The 22,699-nt window shown below is 34.4% G+C and overlaps 1 protein-coding gene across 1 annotated transcript in view; it reads left to right on the top strand.

Moving 5' to 3' along the window:
• LOC130048779 (uncharacterized) overlaps positions 1-21,579 on the top strand; it is a 55,621-nt gene extending 34,042 nt beyond the window's left edge. Inside the window, exons 11-16 of the mRNA XM_056145831.1 lie at positions 10,250-10,312; positions 10,873-11,059; positions 11,321-11,473; positions 11,566-11,665; positions 13,094-13,104; positions 21,491-21,579. Of these exons, the coding sequence (XP_056001806.1) occupies positions 10,250-10,312; positions 10,873-11,059; positions 11,321-11,473; positions 11,566-11,665; positions 13,094-13,104; positions 21,491-21,579 (603 nt within the window). The remainder of the gene's footprint in view (positions 1-10,249; positions 10,313-10,872; positions 11,060-11,320; positions 11,474-11,565; positions 11,666-13,093; positions 13,105-21,490) is intronic.
• Positions 21,580-22,699: the final 1,120 nt, after the last annotated feature.

Raw genomic sequence — 22,699 nt, 5'->3', positions numbered from 1 at the left:
AATACGTAACTGCAAATACATGTAGTACATATGTGCCAAAGACTCTATAGTGTAAATGTTTTATAAACCTCAAACTTGGTAGAGCAGTATTATATAATAATCCTGAAATACAAGCACTATATGACCCCTTCTGATAATGAGGTCAAAGTCGACCAACCCCCAACCCCCCGTTATTGGAAAATATTGGTCACTCAGAAACCAGACTCAAAACCTGATACAACTGTTGCCCTGACTAGTACATGAACCTACTTGTCACTGATTTAGAATATTTGGAACACTTTCTCAATGTCGTATACAAGTTTCTTTAAGGATTTCTTGTTTTCAAAATCTTAGCATTTTATTCTTTCTAACTACATGTATAATTTAAATATCAATGTGTACTATATTACTAGGCTCTGAGGTGTATACTTTAATTGAAAGTTTTTTGATATAAAATGTTCAAACCTTCTTAAAACTAGAGACATATATATTATATATTGAGGAGAGAAAAATAAGTAAATTCTTGTGTCCTGAAAACCAGTGTCTATCTTATTGTATTGTAGGTTTCTGCAAAACCCAAGGACATACGTAAAGTGGTAACAGGAGGAAAATCAATCAAACCAAGTGAAAGTACAAGACACTATTACAAAAGTAAAGCAAAGGAGTCCATAAATTCAATGTTGAACATCAATACAGTCTAAAATATTGAATCCAAACAAAATATCAAAACTTTATGAAGAAATAAAAGACAAATTGTCAAATAAACATGAAAGCATTCTTATATATGGTGTTTATTCAAATTATTTCAACTGAAATTCCTAATGTATCTAAATTCGAAAGGGAAACAACTTATGAACAAATTAAACACCAATGGGTTAAATTGTGTAATGAAGTTGGGCTGACATGCAAAAATACATGTATAATGTGATGCATCATAGAATAGCTCAAATGGTATATTTTATGCAATTTTTGGGCTCTTCACCCACCCCTTTCTGGATGGAGAAGGTAAATACATGAGTCACAACCCCTCCATTCCCACCCTTATATTTTTTCTGGATCTGCCTCTTTTTTAAAATATGTTCGTAGCAAATATATTTATGTGATCATGTTTTCCTTTATCATGTGTATGCCTTGTTTGGGCTTAAAAAAGTATGATTTTGAAATAAAAAAATGAAGCTTCAAAGAACTCTTCTGTGTACATTTATTAGTATACAGTTGATAAAGGATCTAAACTTACAAGTTGCAACTGTTAGAAAATCTTACAGATAATGGAATGTATTGATGAAATAATTAAGAATTTATTTTCAATTCGCTTTACAGACACTAATATCTACATGGATTATGTAAAACAGTTGTTTTGTCATCTGAAAGCAACCTGTAATCATACTTGGTAAAAGATAGAGCCATAGACATGATAATGAGTCAACTTACATTTTTTAAACTACATTATTGAATTTTAAAACAATCCCATTTCTACATTACATGTAGTTTCATAAAATTATATAAAGTCAATATAAACTGTCCACATTTTACAATATTAATGACACAAATGTTTGCAGTTTCTGTTCTTTCTGTTCTCATTTTCATTTTTTCCTGAACAACCATATATATTATACGACTGTAAAAACGTACATTTCACTAAAAGTTTTTGTTCCACTCTTACAAAGGATTCATAAGGAAATCAAGTGCTAAAAAGTTTATTTAAAATTTGAACCATATCATGTTTCTAGAATTGTTAGCCAAAGTTTTAAATGCCCAGATGCTTTGTAATAAATGTTTAAAATTTCATATTACATAGAGCAAAAATGAATTCAAAATGATTTTTCAAATAAAATATATTTTCAATGAATTATTTAGGGTAAAACACAAAAGTTGATAAATTATATCTTAATGTTTTATCATCGGATTCCCTTGAACATGTTGAATGTATTTTCAGTTTTGTTTTTCTAAAGATATACGTTTTAAAAGACCATGGACATTCATTCTCTTTATACTTGGGACTATAATGCCAATCCCTTGTCATTCGAGCAACCTACTATACAACGTACATCGTTGACCAGCCTCACAAGAGTTGTTGATAGATGAATTTCAAAATGAAGAACAATTGCCAACCAAGCATTTTTTCTTTAATCTGTTAATTACCCACCCACTTCAAACTATCCAGCCAAAAATACTTGCAAGTTAAACCCGCCCTTCAGTGCAAAATATCCTTTAAAGGTCGGTCTAATAAGTTAATTTACAATAACCCGAGGAAATCTGAAAGAAATGGATTAATAATAAACGGACTTTCGATCCCGACCCATTTCTTGCATTTACGTATATAGACATATCATTATGGTATTTAAACACATAAAGAAGATCATTTTAGATCTTTATAAATATGATAATTACTAGAACAAGACAGAAACATGTACTTGTTGAATAGTTTGTAAGTAGAAGAAAACTTAAAAACATGAAAATATATTATTTTCCCGCCATTTTTCAGTCTTTCATATATATTTTTTTCGAGTACAGTAAGAACTTTCAAAAAATATTGAGCAAAATTATTCAATAGCATGTACTTTATCCATCTAATTATGAAACATTTTTGAAAGTGCTTGCTGTTTCGAGAAAAATGGTCTTAAAGTTGGAATGCTTTTCCGTTAGAAAATCCTTTCGTTAACTACAGCAACGGTTACCATGGTAACACATAACAAATACTCACAATGACAACAGAAATTCGTAAACAGAAGCCTTCTTCTTCATTTTATATAAGCCATTTGAAAATGTATGATCTTTTCATTTAACAAAACCTTTAAGAATATATAACATTTTTATGAGTCAATTTTGGTCAAAACATGGGTATTCTATTTTTAGTAACACAGCTCTGTAAAGGTGTGTCATATGAAAAAAAAACTTTATCACCGAATGAGTTCCTATAAACAATGTTACTATATATATAAGTATCGGCTTAATCCCTGACGGTCGACTTATCACCCTCTGCCTGATTTTTACATGGAACCATACTTAATAACACATTACAATGAATTGCATGGGATTAATATCTGGTGGTGCTGTAGTGCAATTCGAATGTACTAGGCCTATCGGTAAATAGTTTATGTCCTACAGAACTGAGATCAGTCCCGAGAAACGGTTATATTATTCTAACTAGTGTCATTTAAGCTGATGAGCAGATGCCCCTTCCTGAATATATTTCTCTAATTTGTCTAAATCTACGCTTAACAGCAATTTAGAGTACTATGCATGAACATTCAGACTCTGTGCTCAACCGATTTCTTCAGTGTTTGCCCCATGTGTATGCTGGGTATCATGGTGGCACCAACATGGTGGATATTTATTTTTTTTTCATATAGCAATTCAAATATTGCACATCTCTATCTTTAAACGAATTTAACCAGTATTTTCATGTGAAACTATCTCCTGCTTTCGTGTGGTTTATATTACTTTAAAGCATACATCAAGAATACTTAATTGTAATTATCATTTCGGCACAGTGTTTTGGTAGAGACAGTACCAACCGTGTTTTGGTTCACCAAAATATCAGTGCAAAATCCATTCACAAAAAATGAAGAACTTATTTCATTACCATGTAAAACTTATACGGTACCAGTTTTGATGCACCAGATGCACGTGTGACTTAAGGTCATGTTTAAGAATTATTCAGAAAAATGAAGCTTTATATCCTATTGTTTTGGGTGTAGGTCATTTATTAATATTAAAAAAACTAAAGACACTCTTCAAGTACCACAACAGATATACGCCTCCTGTACTTTCACTTCGCATGTTTACTTAAGATGTCAAGGGTCATATGACGTCATTTGACCAGATTATACAAGACGCAAATAGATGATCATAAATCGACACGGCGCACAGCCAGCTGTACATAAATTAATAAAAACATGACATGATAGAAAAGAATAAGTTTCACAGAATCGAGTATTCACTGTCCAAATTGGATCATCCGCTTGCAAATAAGTTAAAAATGGCCCGCAAGATGAAAACCTACCCCTACACTTTGTTTATTTGTGTTTTTTCCCGAGTTCAGTGTATTGTTCAAGAATATTTCAAGATTTGGACAGTGATTTTTAGATAAAGCCTTGTTCAAAGCTTTCAAATAATCTCATGGTATCACAATACATTTATTTTCCTCTTACCGTCGTCCAGTTTTATCTTTGATATGCATGTAAACACGCTATCTAATTAATATTCAAACGCAGCACTGATGTAGAATATTGATCCAAAATTAGATACTGGAAAGGGAAGTAACACGGCGGGAAAATTACAATTTATTATGTAAACGTATACATGATACATGTACGCAGGACAACCAATGTATTTTAACCAAGAAACATTTACTTTAGTGTTAATCTTTTAACTCTCTCTCTCTATTGTTTATTCGCCAATCAAGGTTCCTTGGGAAGGGGGGGGGGCATGTATAGTAATGAAAATAAGAAAACAATCATTCAGAATTACTAATACTATCAGAGTTCACACTTCTGCACTGCACATATCTATAACTATATATGAAATACTGATTGCAGACAAGATTTAAATTAACAACATGATATATACAATAAAATAACCCAACTGTCTCACACATCAGTTTCTGAGACAGTGGATAGGTCCAAGTGTGTTGTGTGAATACATATAAAATTGTAATCAAATCAGTATTATTATAGTTTAGTAAGTACAGTATGCAAGTATAAAACATATGTACATGTAGGATCCAGTTGTTCTGAATGTTTTATGCTAATGCAGAGAGGTTAGAACAGAATGATTATATAAATGAAAACAATTAATTGTATGAAGTGTTCAGTAAAGAAAGTATGAATTGTTGACTTGATTACAGGGGGCACCAAGGGACAGTGCCTGTTAACAGTTTGGTAATAAATTTATTGTACCGGACTGTTGGTCTTGTACTCCCAGTAACCAAGACAGTTATATTTAACAACTAATTTCAGAGACATTATAAACTCTAGTTTGTATTCAAATATTGTGCGTTTGTATCGACATAATGATAACGGAGCGGATAAAAGATCTGTTTACAATCAGAGTATTTAAATTCCAATCTTATACCTCATGAATGAATGACAGTCTGATTACCCCCCCCCCCCTTTTTTTCCCCCTATCGTCGTCAGGGACCATTAGAAGGGAGCTGGTTTTAATCAGACTACACACATAAATATATATGCACTATCTACCCTCGATCTAGATCTAAAACGAAATAATTCCTACAATGTGAATGTGTTAAACAAACAAGTGTGTAATATATGTATTACATATATTCAAAAAATATTTCTTCGCTTTGGTATGAATACAACAACACACCAGTATCTATATATTTTTTTGAAAATTTAATCTGATGCAAAGAAGTATGCATTTAATTTCAGAGATCGGTGCGGTGTTGAATTATCTGCATTACCTCGAACACATCATACGTGATGGCCATTAGTACAACAAGTTCTTATATTTCTGATCGAATTCAGTGTGTAATTTGTAACTGACGATTCGCGGTGCAAATCATGCGCTGATCCAGGAATATAGTCTCGGGTGTCAATCCCTGCATTGGGGATGGGGGGTGTCTAAACAAGGTTACAAACATGCAGTATCTACTAAATAGATGTAGAATATATACAAAAATATGATACACTACATGTATGTTTTCATGAAACACTGTTGAAGGGTGGTTGTCTATATCTGGACCCATGCTGCTCTTGCAATGAAACACAGTTTAGGGAAGGGGATAACTTAATTTGATAGTTTTAAAAACGATTAAAATGTCATGGAGTTATTACTTTTCAAACTGAGTGGGTTTGGGTAGGAGTCTGGACCCATGCGGCATCTGCTCTTGCAATGAAACATACATAATGAGGTGGTGGTGGTGGGGGGGGGGGGGGTATATGTATCTTGTTCTACAATGAATATTTGTATTATATCACTGTGTATATAAAAAAAAATCCGTGGGAATACTTATCGACTCGAGTTGGATTTCTTTTAGAAATAGTTTAAGGTGAGAACTTGAAAATCAAAATTGCTTTCAACAAAAGATGTATCTAGCTACTGGAAAACCAGAAGTGACACATACTCCTCCACTACTTGGGGGGGGGGGTGTATTTTCCCAGTTTTAAGAAATATTCTTAATTCATTATTGAATATAAAGATAAGTGGCTGCAGTGTGTAAACTATCTAGTTCACCAAAGGAGTGTCAATCTTTTTATTTCATATGACACCCCCCCCCCTTCACTCTCAAATACTTTTTATCACTTGACCATGAAAATGTAGAAAGATTAAAATTTGAAGTACTCAGTCAATGCAAAGTAATTCAAAGTGAATTTCAATTAAGTTTCAATAAAACTATTTCTCATTTTGTTTTGTGTTTAATTGAAAACATCCATAGAACACAAGATTAGATGCTTTTGCAGCAGTCATTTTCTTGATATTAAAACTTGACAGTTTACTAAAGTTCATAAGCACAAATGTAGATGACAATTCACATCACTGAATGCAATTAGTGGATATCCTGGTTTGACCACTATGTACAGCGTAGTAACCAGCTGATGGAGATGAATATTATCTACTGGAGCCAATATGGCTGTCATCTGTGGGTACTAAATGGAAAAAAGATGAAAGTTGCCAGTCAAAAATATTTAAAACACAATATTGTAGGTCTAAGTGTTCAAGTTTATATGTGCATTATAACATAAAAACATTCAAATTTCATACCATACAGCAATATCAAAACATGCTTCATATGAATTTTCTCTTATTTATCATTTTGAAGAAATCAATATTGACTAGATGTAAATAATGCCTATATTTATGTATATCCAGTGCCTGATTGGATTATTTAAAGTTTGTAAAATTACCTTGTATGTACATTTGTGGTCACTGGTCTAGAGATGTGGAAAATTGGAAATATCATGCTCTTTGAAAAGTTCACATTCTTGTTGGTATCATGCACATCTCTCATATTATAAATACATATGCCGCAAACATTCAATGTATTAAAGAAGGGTCTCAAATACACATAAAAAACGTGGGCAATCAGTATGCATTCAGGGTCTTTTATTTTTCTTCCATTTATTCAAACTGTAATGTAAGCGAAAATATCCCAAGTTTATTTTTTTTTCTAGTATGTCACTTGATAAAATTAAATGTGACTGTAAATCTAGAGCATCAAAATTAATGTAGTTACACGTGCATTTGTACAAGATATTACCACAGATACCTGATGCACTGATACTAGCGCCACCCCCCCCCCCCACCCCCATTTTTGAAAATATTTTTTGCAGCGATGAATCTGAAATGTGTTGATTCCCGGTCTAACTCATTTCTTTTTCGATTTCTAAAGTACTGTAATCGTTTCACACTTTTTGTAAGCATTAGAGATTGGCCTTGTCCGGGTATAGAAAAAAAATGAGCACAAATTTTGTAATAAATTATAGGTTGCTAATGTTATACATGCAATACTAAATTATATATACAGTTTAACGTCATATGTACATGCCAAATATATATATATATGCATATGAACTGTTAGTATTTAGTTTGTCATCATTATACATATTTCATATTGTGTAAAATGATTGTATGCCAACGTGCTTGATGGATCAATAAATGAATTAAATCATACCGGTAGAAGCTTACAAAAAGCGTGAAAGGATTACATGAATCGAAAGAAGGATGATAAATAGGGAATTTACTTATTTCAGAGAAATTATAGCAAGAAAAAAAATCAAAAGAAAGAGGGGGGGGGGGGTAAGTACATGTAATATCCATACTTTAGGTGCCTGTGGATTTTACTGCCTAGATACCCGCCTGTACTCATGTAAATCATGTTTATATAAACAAACAACAACTGGTACCATTTGAGCATCAGTTCTCTAACATATAGGCCTATTTTGCGTGTGTGCACCTAATATATGCTATACATCGGCTACGTGTGACGTGTGCAGTATGTAAACAAGGAACATCAAACTATGTATATACTACCTCTAAAGTATTGAATCAATGTATAAAACACAGTAAATATTGTCTACTTTCATTGTTGACAACTTTGGTTTCAGGTATTCATACATCATTATTTCAATTACAAGAATTTACCTTGGTTTTTCCGATTTCAAAGTTGTACAGCTGACATCTTTTGAACGTCGCGTCGTCTTTGCCATGTGCCTAGTAAGCGCATTTTAGACGCTGATTCCAACCATATGACAAACTTCACCGGGGTATTTCTCATCATAATGCCTTATGATGTATTGTCAAATCAGGGAAAATTGACTAATTTTATCGTAGAATAAAGGCAATATTCCGATATATTTTTATATGATCCTAAAATTAGAGTTTGTGTATGTGTATCCAAATATGGATTGATCAAGGCAAAGCAACTGCCATGACGTATAAGCTCATTATGATCTCATTATCATACCGAGTTCATTCGTTACCTTAAGTGTCCTGCGTGCGCATTTCGACAAATAATGTCTCTTCATTGATGCTCAACCGAAATGTTTGAAATCCGAAATAACTATGAAGTTTTAGAGCTAAATATAGCCAAAAACAGCATGAGGGAGATAATCCTTAATTTTGAAATGAATTTCTAAATTTTATAACAGCAATTAAGTATACATCCGTATTTTCAAGCTAGTAACGAAGTACTTAGCTACTGGGCTGTAGAGACCCTCGGGGACTAACAGTCCACCAGCAGAGGCCTCGACCCAGGGATCATAATGTAAAACTTATACGGTACCAATTTTGATGCACTAGATGCGCATTTCGGCAAATAATGTCTCTTCAGTGATGCTCAACCGAAATGTTTGAAATCCGAAATAACTATGCAGTTTTAGAGCTAAATATAGCCAAAAACAGTGTGTCAAAAAATGGAGCCAAATTCGTCCAGATAAGAGCTATGCATGAGGGAGATAATACATTTGTTGGAAATCATGTATAATGTATTGCAATATAGCATACTCTCAGGAATTTATTACGCGTAAATCGCAAGTAATAAATGATCATGAATTAAAGACTGCTTGGACGAAGTAGATAGTTCGACAACAAACGTACTTTACCATTATCACAATCCTCATCAATGTACAGCTTGTCATTGCTGTCATCCATGACAATCTTAATCATTCATGCCTTCCCTCAATATATCCCAAAGACGTTGGTGCCTTCACTGCAGCAGAAATAACGTTCATTGGGATAAACTGACGTTGTATTTCTTCAGTGTTATTTTCAAAGACGTTAAGAATGACGTTACAGTGACGTGACGTAACAGAACCCCGCATCATCGGACTTTGGTGTGACCATCACACTTTGACGTCCATAACGTTAACAAACCATCGCATTTTGGCGCATACCATCGCACCTTGGAATGACCATCGCACTTTGGAGCGACAATCGCACTTTAGAGTCTTACAGATGTTATCATAACATTTGCTATGATGTTGTTGCCAAATATATTTGATACAAACATAAATTACTTTGTATAAGTAGTAACACATTCTTACTTGATGTTGCAATCTTCTATTTATTGGAAGATGTTGGCTGAACATCATTTTGATATATATACAAAGTGAAATTCTCAATAATGTTATTTGCGAACCCCACAACAGGTTATACAGTATAACTTTTTGTTGTTGCGATAATCCAATTCTCACTTTTTTGCTAGTATTTTTGAGTCGCAAAAAATTAAATTGGAATAAAATTTACATCAATTATGTACCATATGTTACAATTTACGAGTAACGCAGTGAACCATCTCCTCGGATGTACTACTAATTATCTTAAACGATGACCAGGTGTTATCACTCTGTGCACGCATCTGTTAAATACTTGAGTGATAACATACCTAACAGTTACGTCTGTTTTGCATAAATAAAAATTTGTCAGTTAATTTGTAACTCTAAAATTCAACTTGGAGAATTGCAAACAAAGAACTCCACAAATGAAAAATCACAGTGTTTAGGGGTATTTTCGAGAGAGAAAATGCGAGACGCAGAAAACCTTCATATGATATATTGATGTAAAACCATTTAAAAGATACCGTCATTTATTTAGTCCTTAAAAACTCTAAAAAGTAACAGTAGAAAAACAGTTAAAAGCAAAAGAGCACGAATATTGAAAAAAAAAAAAAAACAATCAAAAATAAGAATGCGTATTTTTTTATATTCTTTAAATAACCATCAAATTTATACAACGTAACGTTTTTTGATTTTGAATTTTCCGTGGTCATATTTGACAATTTAACGTTTTACACTTTAACATTATATTTTAGACTGTCTCTTGTGTGCACTGTAGATGGGAAGATAACTGTCACCACATGCAGTGGATATTGAAGGTGAGTCAATTCTTCATTTCCCAGACCTAAGCGAAAACGAAAGTAAATTAGTTTCAAACTAAACGCATTCAAAATTACCTTTTAGAAATGATTCGAGTTCCAGTAATCGGATATTTAGGGACATATAAGTTTTTCGCCTTTGTATGTGTGTATTTGGAAAGATTTTGGTCATGGCCTTTGCATGGGTAGTGAAAATGATCTGGTATTTCAATATGATTTTTTTTATCTCGACATTAGGATTTGGTTAACTTTTTTAAAATATAACATTGACCATACCCTTTGAATAGTTATTGCTAAGGCTTGTATCTCTTGTTATTTCATGGAATATGTTCAATGTAGATCTTGAAATCCAAATAAAGGTGTAACTAATTTTTTTCGAAAACGAATCTAAAAACTGAAACATTTGGAACTTGTGTATTGTATATTAACTGTGTGTCATACGAGTATATGCTTAGTCGGCCTTAGGAAATGGAAAAACGATTTTATGCAATCTTCATTTTCTCCTGTAATATATTCATGAATGTCATTATAGTGAAATATGTGTATTCCCCTCTTTACAGCAAAGTCATGAGTCCAAAGCTAAGATTGTGTGTCAAGAATACAGATCAGTTATGGGAGAATTGAAAAACCCAGAGAGACATTGCGCAACGCAGGAGGAGGAAACGTATATACACAAGAAATGCGAACTAGGCAAGAAAGTCTCAAACGCAGCCAAACGTTTATGCCGCAAACTTTTGCGAAACAAAGGTATGTATTGTTTCCCAATAAAACACAGTCATTATTAACTTACAAATAGTAATTTCAAGCTGATATGCTGATTAACTATTGATAAAAGTAATTTTCATTATCGTCTATGTATCAAAACTTTAGGATTGTAAATGATGGGATGCTAATCTTGGATTGTCAAAATAATTTGTCCAGTTACCATTTAACGCAATGAGGAACACTGAATCATAGTTTGACATAATTTAAATCATTTCAAATCATTTTCTTTAACAAATTAATTAGAAAACGAAGAAACAAGCGAACAAACACCCGACTCAAAACAGAATGATACTCCTGTGGAACACGCCAATATTTCCGATCTCTTGCTTTGGGCAATATTTGCCAACAGAAAGGAACTAGCAGAAATTTACTGGCTTCAAAGCGAAGATCATATATGCGAGTTTGTGTTTATGTTCACCAGTAACATATTCTCAAGGCTGTCAGTTTATAGTACAAAAATCACTGTATTGATATATTTGTTGATTCAGTGACAGGTTTGGTATGTTCAGCTCTGCTAAAGAAGTTAGCTAAAAAGGCAAACAATGTGAGGGGACATGTCCTATCAAGCGGGTTGGAGGAGCATTCAAAGTTAGTATCTAATTCATTAACTGAAAGAACACTACATTTTATAAATATTTTTAAGGGTCATGGTTTTAACAAACTTGAATCTGCATTATGACATGAAGCTTTAATGTAAATGTAAACTTTCTGGCTCAGTGGTTCTTGAGAATACTTTAAAGATTTTCCTTATATAATTGTATGACTCCGGGGGTCATGCTTTTCATAAACTTGAATCTGCACTATGTCAAGAAGCTTTCATGTAAAATTCAACTCTTCTGGCCCAGTGGTTTGTAAGAAGAAAATTTCTAAATTACTCAACACTATTTTTGTGAGTACCCCCTCCCCATTTCAAGAGGGAGTGGTCCTTCATTTGAACAAACTTGAAAGCCGTTCACCAAAGGATACTTTTTGCCAAGTTTGATTGAAATTGGCCAATGTTCTGAAGAATAAGTAAAAAATTTGAAAAGTTCCAGACAGATGGACAACAGGTGATCAGAACATATCACTTCAGAGTTCAACTCAGGTGAGCTCAAACCAGTACATGTCAATTTCAATAAGTCTTCAGCTCATGCTAATCAGACATTCCTCCATCTCTTACTTTTAGTTTTATTTATATAAGAAGTGATGGACCTAGTCATGCATATATATAAATATATATATATATATATATATATATCTACAAAGTCTCTATTTTGTAAGAATACTAAAAAAACATTGAAACACTTTTCAAAAATTTCAGCCGTTTCACCAGCCTTCATCAGTCGTGTTTATTAAAATGCATAGCAACTAACGTTGAACAACGTATTATGACGTCACAATGTACATACATCTGAAAGGCAACGTCATGTATCAAAATTGCGCCAAAAACATCTGAAAAATTGCGAGAGCTACTGTAATAACCTTTTAAATCATACCCGTAAGTGCACTCTAATTGGTGTAAAGCAAATTCTTGCATATACATAAACATATATGTTTAAAAAATATTTTAAATAGATAGTACACATATACTACACCCAAAAATGTTCATTAAGATAGTTTATAGACAGTAATGTTCCCTTTTGTTTATACCAACTGGTATATATATATTAAGCTTTTTCTTCCATAGATTTTCTCTATATTTCCGGTAAATATCGCTCTTGTTCAGTTTTTCAATGCCTATTATGCTATAATTATCTATGGTGTGAAAATCGGAATAAAAATGAACAGCCACAGGGTCATTAGTTTCCCTTCTGATGAGTGTCTTGAATTTATCACATGTATGTATGTATGTATGTATGTATCAGTCTATCTATCTATCTATCTATCTATCTATCTATCTATCTATTTATCTATCTATCTATCTATCTACATGTATCTATCTATCTATCTATCTATCTATCTATCTATCTATCTATCTATATTATATATATATATATACCGTAAATCTAGCTATTTTTGCTGTTGATTAATTTTTAGCGTTTTTGCGAGTCAGTTGGATTCGCAAAACTAATTTTTTTAAAAAAATAACTAAGAATTGGTACATGTATATATGTGTTCCTACATAAATTAGCAAAAACAATAAACGCAAAAAAATATATATAGTGTTTTTACCCATATTCGCAAAAATAAATCGACGCAAACATATCCAGATTTACGGTATATCTCTCTGTGTGTATGTTATAAGATTCAAGGGTTCTCCGTGGCCGAGTGGTTAGAACATCACGCTCGAAAATCACACGGCCTCTCACCTCTGGTCGGCGTGGGTTCGAATCCTGCTCGCGCCGGTACGTGAGAAAGTGTCTCAGGTTACTTTCGGAAGGTCCATTGTCTCTTTCCAGTTACATTGTATCTGGGTTCTCTCTTCCACCAATAAAAATTGGGCGCCAACAGATAACTGGAAAGTTGTTAAGTTTGGTGGAAAACAGCAAAAGAACAATAACAATATAAGATTCAAGGATGAATAAAGTATTAAATGAATGAACGAAGAGGAACATAATTATTAGCTCAATATTTAAAATCCATCTAGCTGATCACAAAAGAATGAGCGGGTATCAGGCCTGAAAACAATATTTATGAAAAATTAATGTGACCCGTGTACCCATTATTTAAAGCATATTTGTACGGTTATCATTTTAAGAAAACGTATGTGTACTTGGAACTTGATTTACGAAAAAAAAAAACCTGTCTGCATTTCTCATGGATATTTACTGATAATATCATTCTATTGCGAAAAGGTTAATTATAATTTGAACTAGCAGCGCTTCCATCGTTATGAATAAGACTGCGTTAAATGATAAGTGTATAATGTATAGATGATCAACATTAATAAAAGAAATAGCTTCATGACAATGACCGAACCAAATATATGTTAAATCTAACTAGAGGAACTACTCTGTTGAAATTAATTTTAATATACAACAAAACCAGCCGCACGACAATTAACCTAATGCCTAAATTGAATAGTTGACATTGACCTAATATCTGAATAAACCAGTAGGTATGCCGAAGCTTGACTGGCTGCCCTGTGATCCCTCATATGTTGCTTAGCAGCTGGATTAAAAAGAGTGATCAAAGTTTGAATATTAATTTTAATCAGGAACAAGATGCAAATTTACAGATAAGATGGAAAGGCTTGCATGGATATGTTTTGTGAGGAATTGGGGAGATAGCTTGTTTGTCAGTTTGACTACCAAAGTAGGGGCAACAGTGGGACCTCTGTGGATATAGGTACCCGCATTTGAACGGTGACCATGTTCTAAGATATCTACGCATCTGAACTGTCTCCTTCGCGCTACCTAGTGTAAAGAACAAGTGGAATTTCTTACATTTGTCCAACATGCACCGGCCTGTTACATCCCTTTCCTTAGTACATGTAGGAGATATATGTTACCCCAGCTATGAACTAGCTGAGAGCCCCACGAATTAAACTTTAGCAACTTAATCAATTAATTACTATTTTCTATGAATATCCACTGACTTTGACCTACTTTAGTGGTGCTCGGGTGGGTACACGTGAAATACCTGCACCCTGTTTTAGTAGTAGGTGGCGGAGAGCCGGTTTTGGTACAGAATTAATTATCAAATACCCCAGCGCACTCCCCAGTCCGCGACATGCATTGGAACAATATCTCTACAAATTTGATATTTTTTTCTTTCTTTTCTTTTTTTAACATGCATACTTGAAATTGGAGACACTTAATCTTGAAAACTTTGTAAAGCAGATAGTAAAGGGAGAAATTTGAATAGTGTAAGCCAGGCAATGGAAACTATTGAGCCTCTGAGGGAAATATAAGGTTTTTTTGTTATCCTGGGCAAGGAAAAATGTGAACTTGTCTGAATATATTAGATAAAAAAAATATGATGAAAAACTAGATAAATGAAAGGCATCCAGACAGAAGAACTTAAATTGTGACACCCCCTGCGGGTGACAGCTTAAATTGTGACACCCCCTGCGGGTGGCGACATACAACCTTATCCGTCACCCAGGCCCCCTGCAAACACGAGGGGAGAGCCTTTCTCTTTGTGCCCCCTCCCCATCGTTTCCACACGTTCTCCGCGGTCGCGCTTCTCAACAGCCAGGGCGATCGAACCTCCTTGCACACACTAAAGCAATGTTTACTGTAAGCAATATTTCACGTTTCTGATAATCGTTCTCAATTTGTAGATTACCTGAATTTCTTGCAATTTTCATGTGAATATCTACAACGTCCAGGATTCCTGACCAAAACTTACACTCAATTCTGAATTTGACCGTTTAAAAATGGGCACTCTCATAGGTAGTAATATTAACAACAAAGTAGTCTCAATTCAGGCGGACCGTAATCACTTGTCAGCCCTTTCAACAACCCCTATGTTGGAAAGCAAGAATTTGACAAAAAAGAACCTAACACCGATTTAGAAAATCTTTTCTTAGTCCTTCTTTGAGGAAAGTTAAATCCCATAACTAAACTGATATATCTCTAATGGATTCCTATTGGTACTTAAGATTCCCAGCATAAAATTCTAGAATAACTTTGATGTTTGAATTCCATAAAAAAAACTTCCTTAAAACTGAGGTAATTACTGCATAATAGGGTAAAATTCTATAATATTGAGTTGTAACAATTCGTAAGATTTAACAATAAACTGTAATGATTCAAACGTTTTCAACCGGAAATTCCAAATGATTTCATCAAACTAATCCAAACGTTGCAAAGTTATGCGAAAAATAATTCTAACTCAGCTAAGATTAAAATTAAAAGCCGGTTACTTGAGCTAAAATACAAAATTACCCAACCAATCAATACTCCTAAACCTATACCCCTATAGCACGCATCCTTGAAACAAGTACTGAGCAGAAGAGAGCGAGTGTTTCAAGATCCCCTGTTTGATACTAAAACATGACGTAAAGGTTAGAAAACGTAGGACAAATGTTGGAAAAGTTGGATAACAGAACATTATACTTCCTGATGTGGTTTCTTGACTTCTGTAACCATACGAACTCCAATAAATATCTATTCAATGAAATTTAAAAGGAGTCAACGCCAAATACATCTGAGACAAAATCAGTCAAATGTTTGCATGAAAATAGAATCGATAGTGTGATTGACTTCAAAATTAACCAAGCAATTACTTTTCTAATCAGGCTTGACATTCAGAATAAACAAACCATGAACCGATCAACAATCTATAAGTCCAAAATTAGATTGAAATTGTCGATAATTATCGGAAACTGTAATTAATGAAGACTAACGATTTGGATCAAGGGTATATCTGTTATGGAAGGTGCTAAAGATCCAAATAATGACAAGTAAGGTGAAAATATAATGCAACTTATCCGCTGTGAGGCTGGTTCCAGCACAAACCAGAAAAGTGTGTATGAAATAGCATATATCGCTCCACATCACTTACGCTCTCGGAATCCTCTGTAAACTATATAGAATAAAAATAATCTAATTGCTGAAATAGCAAACCAATAACACGTAATTGCATAGGGACTGTTGATAATAGATAACTACTACGAAAGTTGAATTTGACACATGTGAGGTCCTTGGTACCTACAATTGTAATCAAGATGTATTCAAAACCCTTGAACCCCTGGGGCGTGAATTTAGCATTACATTTCTTAGTCATAGAAGGGTTCAGTCGTATTCCAACTTATTTCAAGTTCAATTCTACACCCTGTATTTCCTACAGCTATACTTCTACTATTGCATCTAAACTTTTTAATTATAAGCAAACTTTGCAGTGTCTAGATATAGGCCATCTTATACATAATCCACCAGCGTGTTCTTCATCTTCTTTCAACTATAGTCATGCTGAAAATGTCATTACTGGTGATGTTGATATAGTTGAAAATGAGGACCTCAAATCACCTATTCTAAAAGGTCCTAAATACAGAGAACCTCGGTCTTTTAAATGGCGACAGAACTTTCTATTATGAATTATGTCGAAGATTATGCCAGACGATGGGATAAATATGAAAAAGAAGAACTTAATACATTGTCAGAATGGGTTAAGAGCATCAGAGAAATATTAAAATCCCGTATTAGACATATAAAAACACAAATACGTATCATCTATCACTCTGTGTTAAGTAAACCAGAAGTGATAAAAGAATTAGATAGGTTACATGAGGAATATGTTTTGGTTCCAGCTGGCAAAGCTAGTAAGAACATTGTCTTTGTTTGTAAGGCTCATTATTACAACTGTATTTTAAACGAACTTGGCATTAATTCCACTTTTGGTAATCGTATTTATACTCCGACTGCCCTTTTAAAACAGGGAATTCTTCAAAACCATGCTTCAGTTTTAGACACATTTAATATCCCAGTCAATGGTTTGAATGAATATTAGTTACAGTACCTATACTGGATTCCTAAATTATATAAAAACCCTTACAAACAAAGATACATTGCTGGTCCAGTAAGTGATCTACCAAACCCCTATCTTTGCTCCTCGCGAAAATATCAACAGCTGTGAAGGAGAAACTTCAAACTTACTTTGCAACTATATATCCCAGAAGTTGTGTTAATCAAATGTGGATTCTAAAAGACTTTTAGTAAAATCGCAAAACTTTTCCCAAATTAATAACATCAAGACTTTTCAACACTATGCACGACCATTCCTAACGATCAATTAAAGACTAGACTTTTTGACATCATAAACAGTTGCTTTTTCAACAAAAATGGGAAAAGGAAATATCCATATTTAGTGATCAGTCATCCAAAAACTGACTTTGTTAAAACCACTCTGATTCCACGCATAAGTACTCTGGAGTTGAAATAAAAATATGATAGAGTTGCTCATTGACAATATCTTCGTGGTCGTTGGTGATCAGGTCTTCCAACAGTCTGTTGGAATTCTGATGGGCACGAACTGTACTCCTTTGTTAGCTGACCTGTTTCTATATTTATATTAATTATAATTTATTAAAAAACTTATTCGCGAGAAAAGGAAATCTCTTGCTGTGGCCTTCAATTCGACATTTAGATATATCGACGATGTTTTGTCTATTAACAATGATAACTTTCATTCATATGTCGATTCGATATATCCCTGTGAGTTCGAAATAAAAGACACCAAAGAGTCGTCCACTTCTGCTTCATAGTTAGATATTTTATTGAAAGTAGACATTAACGGCAAACTGACAACTCAACTGTATGACAAACGGGATGAGTTCAGCCTATTCATCCTCAACTTCCCATTTTTATGTAGCAATATTCCATTATCACCTGCATATGGTGTTTATATCTCTCAATTGATTCGATATGTAAGAGCTTGTTCTGCGTATAGTCAGTTTTTAAATCGAGGTAAGCTACTGACAAACAAGTTGATGGTACAGGGATTTCAACAGTCTCGATTGAAGTCAGCATTTCGCAAATTCTATGGTCGTTATAACGATCTAGTTCGTCAATACAACCTCGCATTGGGTCAAATGCTGTCCGACGTGTTTCATACCGATTGTTAAGCCGTTCTTGGCACACTGATTTTGACTGCGGATAACTCCGTTTACCTGATCAGGATATGGGGCTCACGGCGGGTGTGACCGGTCAACAGGGGATGCTTACTCCTCCTAGGCACCTGATCCCACCTCTAGTGTGTCCAGGGGTCCGTGTGTGCCCAACTATCTATTTTGTATTGCTTGTAGGAGTTATGAGATTGATCACTGTTTGTTATCTTCACCTTGCATGAATGAAAATTATTATTGGTAATAGATCATTTTTCTTCTCACATAGAAGTTTTGAATAAATTCTGCTTGATAGGAATATAAAAACAGGTCAGTTAACAAGGGAGCAGAAATCGTGTCGATTGGAATTCCAACAGACTGTTGAAAGACCTGATCACCAAAGACGACGAATATATTGTCGATGAGGAACTTTAGCATAATTTTTATTTCAACGTCAGAGCACTTGTGCATGGAATCAGATTGTTGTTTAACAAAGTCTTTTTTATGACTGATCACTAGATAGGAATATTTGCGTTTTCCATTTTTGTTGAAGAAACAGCTGTCTATGATGTCAAAAATTCTAGTCTAATTTATCGTAAGTAATGGTCGAGTAAAGTGTTGAAAAGTCATATGCTTTGATGTTCTTGATTTGAGTATAGGTTTGCGATTTGAATAAAATAAAGCTACGCGATATAACGGACTAATTCAAAGAATGGGGGAATGAAGGGTAAGCAAGAATTTGCAATTCTGTAGCATTGATCTGACTATGAGTTACACTTTGTTTGACCGTCTTGCTAGCCATGTCTATTAAAAGGCTACGAAACCTATCATAACGATACATGAATGGCATTTTGGCAAAATAGATACAATCAAAATCGTGTCATAGGTTTGCCATTGAGATACATTTGATTGATTGATTTGCTGTTTTCCGCAACACTCAACAATTTTTCAGATATCTTGTTGCGCCCAGTTTTTATTGGTGGAAGAGAGAACCCAGATACAATGTACCTGGGAAGAGACCACCGACATTCCGAGAGTGAACTGGGAAACTTTCTCATTTTAATACAGGCGCGAGCGGGATTCGAACCAGCGACGACCAGAGGTGAGAGGCCGTGTGATTTTGAGCGTGATGCTAATAGAGCATCGGCGATGATAAGTATATATGAAATGTAGGACATGACAAGGATATGAATTTGCATGTGGTGGATGCCAGAAGATTGAACATTAACATCGCCCCACGAGATGTGTTGTGCGAGTGCTTTACGAAGGCGGAACTGCCGGTCGTATTTGAACTAAGTCAGTATAAAATAGGAACATTAAATAAATGCAGTGACTCACCAGGTTGACCTTGAGAGGGGAGAGTAGGTTCGTCCGTGATTAAACCCCCATCGCCGGTGGAATGGGTATCTTCTGTCTTCAGAGGGGGCGGGGGCGGTGACCATAACATTGGCGTACTTCACTGCCTTGGATGGCATGCCGTCCTTGTCTCGAGCTCGAATCCCGTTGCGATCCGGGTTAGAAAGGTTCACACCACCCCTTGCTTGTTGTAAAAAACCACCAAATTAAACCGAGGGTCCGAGTCACAGCAGGTGTGGCACGATAAAAATAGTTCCCCGCTAAACGGCCGTAAGCACCGAGCACATGGCAAAGTTTGACAACCCATCCATGAAAATGGTGATTATATTCTTTGAAGGAACGTTTTATTGTATTGCTTATATATATTATAAGATTGATCGCTGTTCGTTATCTTCACCTTTCAGACAAACAATCTATCAAACAGTCTTGGTTCGCTCTGTTTCTTGTTGGCCTCATCCTGTCGCTGCACTGGCAAAGGATTGTTTTGCTGCGTATACGATTGAAGAATGTTAATAAATTAACTTGATGGCGATGAATTATCTTTGTGATGATTCTTTTTCACAATGTGCTCAATCTAAGGTTTTCAACAGAATGAAAAGTTAACTCGTTCCCCGTTAGGCGGAATTGTCTATACAGTTGAGATAGTTTGAACCAGGTTTATTTCGTAAACGGTACGAACTGTCTTAGCCAATCTTGATTAATTGTGGATTATTTGATATGCATCATAATTTAGATTTTTTAAAAGACCCCCCCCCTCCCCCCCACTATTTTCAATTTCAATGTATGCACTTATCCGCGGCGATAAGCTTCTAAGACGCCCAATGACGTGAAATGTTTTGACTGTAACGTATGAACATCACGCATGCTGTATATTTCATTTCTTGCCACTTTATGTTCGCCGGTTTAAATTTACATCGTTAACGAAATTAATACAATTTCTCACTGTGAAAATGCACATTTACATAGTCGTTTTGTCACTAACTGATAAAAATACAGACGCTGGTGGGGAAAATTCGTAGTTCATGTACTATCATTGGGTCATGGCGGGAATAAATATATCTTTTTCAAATATATTCTTCTTTCCCTATTATGGTCCCACCATACCCCCGATAACCAAGATATGAACTTTGGATCTTTACTTCCTGACGATGCTTGCGTATTAGATATAACTAAACACTTTTCTTGACAAGAAGATTATTAGAATTTTGTGTGTATATATCTCCAAGTAAAACTTGAATTCTCTATCGTTGTTCCCACCTTATTTCTGGTAGCCTGGAGAAAGCACGGATCTTCATTTCCTATCATGAAGCTTCTACACAACCTTCTTTTTTAGTTTGGCTCTTTGGTTTTGTAAAGATCTGTTTTGCCTTTTATTTATTAACTCCCTTTGGAAGGGAGAAGAGGTATGGTCTTTATTTGCACAAATTCTAATCTCTCTCATCCAAACATACTCTGTATTAAGTTTAGCTGAAACTGGCATATTGGGTCTATTGTAGAAGATGGGATGTGAAAAACTTATCACCTAGCACTAAAACTACACTAAATCTACAGACGTATTTACACTGTTCACGACATGTTTTGTTTTTTAGGACTGCCAATCAATGCTAAGTTCGGAAGAAAACAGGACATTTTCTCTTTACCCAAAGAGCTGATCTACAATGTCAGTGACATGGTGTAATTTTAGTGCTAGGCGTATTCGTATTCATTCTTTGTTGTTTTGCTATTATTCTCTGTTACTATTGCCCATCTTATGCAATTCTTTTTGTTTATCCACCTGGAATCATGGGCGGTCTAGGTTTACGCAACCAGTAAACCCTTGTAAACTTGAAGTTTCCAAATTGAAACCTTGCGTAAACCATTTGTTTTCTTAATGGACACAACTTGTGTTTGTAAACTTTTTCATTTTTTCAGCAAAATTATTGTTTTATGCCTACGACTACTTTAGTTGTGCTTTAATGGAATAATTTGGGGATTTTCGAGTCTGAAAGCTATAAATTTCAAATCTTGCGATATGGATAATTATTTTCCCTATTTTACCCTCCTTTATGTGTGACGTCATATGCGCCCTCTTGTTTGAAAGCATCTATTAGCCGTTTGATAAACAGATTATATTTAATCGATAAAATAATTATAACGTTAAGAGGTTGTAAATAGCATTACATTGCAGTATCAGAGCAACAAATTTACCTTTGAAAAAAAAAGAAAAGAAAAGAAAACAAAAAACCCCAAAAACCAAAAAAAAAAAAAAAAACAACAAAAAAAAAAAAAAAAAAAACAAAACAAAACAAAAAAAACAAAACAAAAAAAACAAAACAAACAAAAACAAAAAAACAAAAAGAAAACCACACACCACCAAGTCACCTTTGTCCAAGTACTCTTTCAAATACCGTTTTGACAGAGACCCAAATAAACTGCGAGAAAATTGATATATCGGAGTTAAGCAATACTAGGCCAACAACATAAGATACATTCTGCTCTGGTCTTCAAATTCAATGCACATTCGGATCAACTGCCCTTCACATTGTAACAACATTTAACTTGTGCTCCCAGTTTCTACCAACTGGTGGTTAAAAAAAGAAAGATACAAAATAATTGAACTTTGGATTGTAAATGATAAAACACTGCATTTCCTAACTTGAAAGGGCTCGCAGCGGTTGTGATTGGTCGACAGGGGATGCTTACTCTTCCTAGGCACCTGATACTACCTTTAGGTTGTCTAGGGGTCCGTGTTTGCCCAATTATCTATTTTGTATTCTTATGTGATTGATTATTGTTTGTTATCTTCGCCATTCATTGAA

The sequence above is a fragment of the Ostrea edulis genome, chromosome 7 (assembly GCF_947568905.1).
Source record: "Ostrea edulis chromosome 7, xbOstEdul1.1, whole genome shotgun sequence".
Taxonomy (NCBI): domain Eukaryota; kingdom Metazoa; phylum Mollusca; class Bivalvia; order Ostreida; family Ostreidae; genus Ostrea; species Ostrea edulis.
This window is presented reverse-complemented; position numbering and strand designations above follow the sequence as displayed.